General features: G+C 49.5%; 2 protein-coding genes across 2 annotated transcripts in view; one reads left to right on the forward strand and one right to left on the reverse strand.

Moving 5' to 3' along the window:
• ENH_00036990 (hypothetical protein) lies at nucleotides 1–433 on the forward strand (the record flags this gene model as incomplete). The annotated part of the gene is made up of 1 exon (XM_013580501.1): nucleotides 1–433. A coding segment is annotated over one exon (433 nt), but the record flags the coding sequence as incomplete, so codon positions are not given.
• A 3,776-nt stretch (nucleotides 434–4,209) lies between these two features.
• The window catches only part of ENH_00037000 (hypothetical protein, conserved), a gene marked incomplete at both ends in the record, with an annotated part of 5,534 nt that continues 4,743 nt past the window's right edge, over nucleotides 4,210–5,000 (reverse strand). Inside the window, one exon of the mRNA XM_013580502.1 lies at nucleotides 4,210–4,867. Within this exon, the coding sequence (XP_013435956.1) occupies nucleotides 4,210–4,867 (658 nt within the window). The remainder of the gene's footprint in view (nucleotides 4,868–5,000) is intronic.

Raw genomic sequence — 5,000 nt, forward strand, 5'->3', positions numbered from 1 at the left:
TGCAGCGGCGGGGCCTGCTGCGGCAGCGGCGGGGGGGGGGGGGGGGGGCTCGCCGCCGTTTCAGGGGCTCGCGGTCTGCGCAGGGGCGGCGCAGGCGATGCAGGCGAAGGAGGCGCAGGCGGCGGACAAGGAGCAGCAGCAGCAGCAGCAGCAGCTGCGGCTGCAGCAGCAGCAGCAGCAGCTCCAGCAACGCGGGCAGCAGGACGCGCAGCAGCAGCTGCTGCAGCAGCGACACGCGCAACGCGACAAAGACAAAGACAGCCAAAAGTGGGCTGCAGCAGAAGCAGCAGCGGCCCCCGAACAAACCCTCGCGGAACTCCCGCAGCAGCAGCAGCAGCAGCAGCAGCAGCAGCAGCAGCAGCAGCAGCAGCACGCGGGAGGGGCCCCGCCCCACAAACGCAGGAGACAGAAACTGTCCTCCGCAGACCTCTGAGCTGTCCAGACACCCCGACGAGACGAGCGCCGCCCAGCCTGCGCTGTACGTACAGCTGGGAGAGGCAGCAGCAGCAGCAGCACGTGCTGCTGCTGCTGCTGCTGCCAAGGCCAAAGGAGACACTGCAAAAGCGCATGCAGCTACCGCTGGAGCAACGCATGCAGCAAAACCGACTTTCAGGTGTATATACCCCCTGCTGCTGCTTCGTTTGTTTGTTTGTTTGTCTGTGCTCAGCCTCCACCCGCGCTGCTGCTGCTGCTGCTGCTGCTGCTGCTGCAGCAGCAGCAGCAGCGGGGGCCCGCGGGGCTGCGAGTGCATGCGCCTGGATGCTTGTCCGTGCATGCAGGGCCCTTTACAAATATAATATGTTAATTTATTTAAAGTTCAAAAGAAATAAATAAATCAAAAGACATATTGTGTGGTGTGGGGCTTTGCATGCACTGGCCTGTTTGTGGGGAGTCCGTGGCCTGCGGCACATCTTGTGCAAATAAAAGTTCGAAAGAAATAAAATAAATAAATTAAAATAAATAAAATGATTTCTCTTCACTTCCTTCTCGAGGTGCTTTTTGTTACGTGTGGTGCTCAGGTGTACGTACACCTGGGCTGCGACGCGGTGTACGTACACCTGCATGCAGCTGCTCTTGCATTTATATTTAATTTGTTGCAAATGTGAAAAGTTAATTTTATTTTTATTTTCTTTTGCATTTATTTTCACATTTCCGCACAAGTCCATTTGCTCGCCAGCAGATGCACACCAACTAATTAATTAATTGATTAATTTATTAATTAATTGGTTGAATTAGTTTAACTAATGTAATTAATTAATTTAATTAATTAATTTAATTAATTAATTTGATTAATTTAATTAATTTAATTAATTAATTAATTAATTATATTCGAAATGCAAATGCAAATACTTAGCGCGTCTGCACAGATAAACGCCGCAGCTTAGACACACTTAAATGCCTTTCAGGAAAGAAGAAATATAAATGCAAAACAAACAAACAACTAAATAATAAATAAATAAATAAATAAATAAATAAATAAATAATAATAAATAAATAAATAAATGCAAATGCATGCATGCAGGCGGTGCAGGTGTAGAGTTGTTGTGTAGTGGTGTTTGTGCGCTGGGGTGTACGTACAGGCCCTTGCTGCGTGTCTGTGGGGCTGCATGCGTTTGCATGCAAAGTGTTTCTTAAATGGATTTATTTGTACTTTAATCCAAAAAGGGACTTGTCCCAACTATGCTTTCTCCGGCACTTGCAGCTTTGCATGCAGTTGCCTTTCTTGTGAGTTGTGGGGCCCCACGGGCGTGGGGCCCCACACTTGAGGTGTACGTACACCCCAGCACAGGCCCCAGGGCCGCAGAGGCCCCCAGGGGCCTCGTAGGTGCTGTTCCGTGCCCGAGCCGACTCTATCAGCAGCAGCAGCTGCTGCAGCAGCAGCAGCTGCAGCAGCAGCTGCAGCAGCAGCTGCAGCAGCAGCAGCAGCAGCAGCAGCAGCAGTTCGCTGCTGCTTGCATGCAGGGTGGTGGTTCTGTGGACTGAAGTGTCTCGGTGGTGTTGGTTTCTTTTTGGGTTTTGTTGAGGAGGGCTGCCAGCCGCTAAAAGGCTAACAAATAAGTATTAATTATAAATAGATATTTATATTCATGCAAATATAAATATAAATATGAATTGAAAATAAATAAATGCATTTATAGAAGTTGAGCTCCTTGTGAGTGTCGTAGCGGTGAAATTGCCTTCAAAGGGCAGCAGTGCCACGGCGAGAATGCAGCAGCAGCAGCAGCAGCAGCAGCAGTAGCAGCAGCAGCAGCACGGACTTATTTGTTTTTATTTATGCGCATATATCCTACGTTAGATTCTGTATGCATTGCTCATCTTATATTGAAATGGATTCTGCATGCAGTATATATCGAAGTGCATGCACTTGTATAGACTCTGCATGCATGCATGCATGCATGCATGCATGCATGCACGCATGCATGCATGCATGCATGCATATTTATGTTTGTACAAGATGTAAATTTATTCCCAGAATTGCATCTTATTATATATTATATTTAGGCCTTTATTTTGTACTTATATATAAATAAATAAATGCATTTATTTATATATTTACTTTCCAGTATTTGGTCAAGAAATTTGCATGCAGCTCTCGGGTGTACAGACACCTGGGAGCTGCGCACGCGGGGGCGGCGGGAGAAAAAGGCATTTATGCAAAAGTGTAAATAAATGAATAAATGAATAAATAAACAAATAAATAAATAAATAAATGAATAAATAAATGAATAAATAAACAAATAAACAAGTGAATAAATGGGAAATAAATAAAGAACAAATGGGAAATAATAAACGATGAAGGGCACTTCAATTAAACGCGCGAATATCGCGCTGGAAAGCTCCTGCATTTGTGTCAACATTTGCAATTAAATTAAATATATTTATTCATTTATAATTCCAAATGCAAATAAAACAATTATTAAATCAAATGCAAACACAAGTGCGCCGCCCCACAAAACTTCCGCCAGAAATTCAGGTGTCTAGACACCCCACGAGCTGCCTAGACACCCCACGAGGTGCCTAGACACCCGACGAGCTGCCTAGACACCCCACGAGGTGTCTAGACACCTCCTTCCTCCCGTCTCTTCTTCGCCTCAACTCAGGCCAAGAGTCCGAATTCAATTATTTCTTTTTAGCGCCTTCCGGGGCTGCATGCGCCCCAGCTAGCTAGCTGGCTAGCTAGCTAGCTGGCGTTGCGTCGGGGCCGTAGGCAGTTAGTTAAGTAGTTGGCTAGCTGGCTAGACGGCTAGCTAGCTGGCTAGCCATTTAAACTGTGGATAAGCCAGCTAGCGGACTACGCACCTAGCTAGCTGAGTGGTTGGCTAGCTGGCTGGCTAGTTGACTGGCTAGCTAGCTAGCCTGGTAGTGTAAGTAACAGCTCCCAGGTAGCCAAATAGCTAGCTAGCCAGCCAACTAGCCCACCGGCTAAGAACCCCCCAGGCACATAAGTTAGCTAGCTAGTTAGCTAGCTAGCTAGCTAGCTAGCTAGCTAGCTAGCCAGCTAGCTAGCTAGTTAGCTAGCTAGCTAGCCAGCTAGCTAGCTTGTTAGCTAGCTAGCTAGTAGCGCGCGCCAGCAGCAGCACGGCGAAAGAAGTGGCAGCAAAAAGGGGTCAAGGAGACCAGCAGCAGCAGCAGCAAAGAGACAAAGACAGCAGCAGCAGCAGCAGCAAGAAAAGACAAAGCGACCAGCAGCAGCAGCAGCAGCAGAAGACAAGGAAGAAGCAGCAGCAGCAGCAGCAAAAAGATCAAATGAATAAAAAACTCCAAAATAAAAGAACCAAAAGCAGCAAACAAAGAACAAAAAATAAAAAGAAAACTGTCCCCGCAATAACAGAAACTCAAAAGTCTCTTTTCTTCGCTGCCCCTTTCCCGCAGCGAAGCTGCATGCAGCTGACAAACACGCAAAAGCCCCAAACGCATGCATGCATGCATGCATGCATGCATGCATGCACGCACGCATGCATGCATGCGTTTGGGGCTTTTACCCATGTATCTGTGCATGCATGCATGCATGCATGCATGAAGGCATGCATGCGTGTATATTCCTGGGGCTTCTGCGCATGCATGCATGCATGCATGCATGCGTTTTCGGACTTTTGTCCAAGCACCCTTTTTGGGGCTTTCGCATGCATGCATGCAGGCATGCATGCATGCATGCATGCACGCATGCATGCAGGGGACTTTCCTGAGCTTGAGGCGCCGCTTGTTGATTTAGCTGGGCTGCAAGTTGCTGCTGCTGCTGCTGCTGCTGCTGCTGCCGTCGCAGCACTCGGAACTGCTGCTGCTGCTGCTGCTGCTGCTGCTGCTGCTGCTGGCTGCTGCCTGCTCCGTCGCTGCAGCAGCACTTTCTGGCTGCTGCTGCAGCAGCGGGTCATGTGCATGCGCATGCAGCTGCCGCAGGCTTTGTGGCTGCAGCAGGCAGCAGCTGCTGCTGCTGTCAGCAGCAGCAACAACAGCAGCAGCAGACAAGGGGTCCCCTAGCAGCCGCCGCGGGCCCGTCCCGTGTCCCTGCAGACTGCTGCTGCTGCCAAAAACCTGCTGCTGCTGCAGCTGCTGCTGCTGCTGCTGCTGCTGCTGCTGCTGCTGCTGGGTCCCTCCCCCGGCGCCCGACGCTGCGCCTCCGTCGCTGCTTCCGCAGCAGCCGTGGCTGCTGCTGCTGCCGCCTCCACCGCCGCCGCCGCCGCTGCTGCTGCTGCTGCTGCTGCTGCTGCTGCTGCTGCTGCTGCTTTTGCATGCATGCGCATGCAGCCACGGCGCAGCCCCGCAGCGGCGCAGGTGCAGCTCGAGGTGCATAGACACCTCATCTGCTGCAGCAAGAAAAGGGAAAGGGCCGCCGCTGCGCATTTCTGCAATTTTTGCTTCCGGGTATCTGAAAAAAGACATTTGGAATCTTTTTTCGAAGTTTTTGTCCCTTTTTAGATCCATTTAAACGCATTTAAATGAATTAAATGCTTTAAATGCATTCAGGGGATTAAATGGATTCAAAAATGGGGTAAAAGAAC

This window comes from Eimeria necatrix, genomic scaffold, assembly GCF_000499385.1.
Source record: "Eimeria necatrix Houghton genomic scaffold, Enh_scaff270, whole genome shotgun sequence".
Lineage (NCBI taxonomy): Eukaryota > Apicomplexa > Conoidasida > Eucoccidiorida > Eimeriidae > Eimeria > Eimeria necatrix.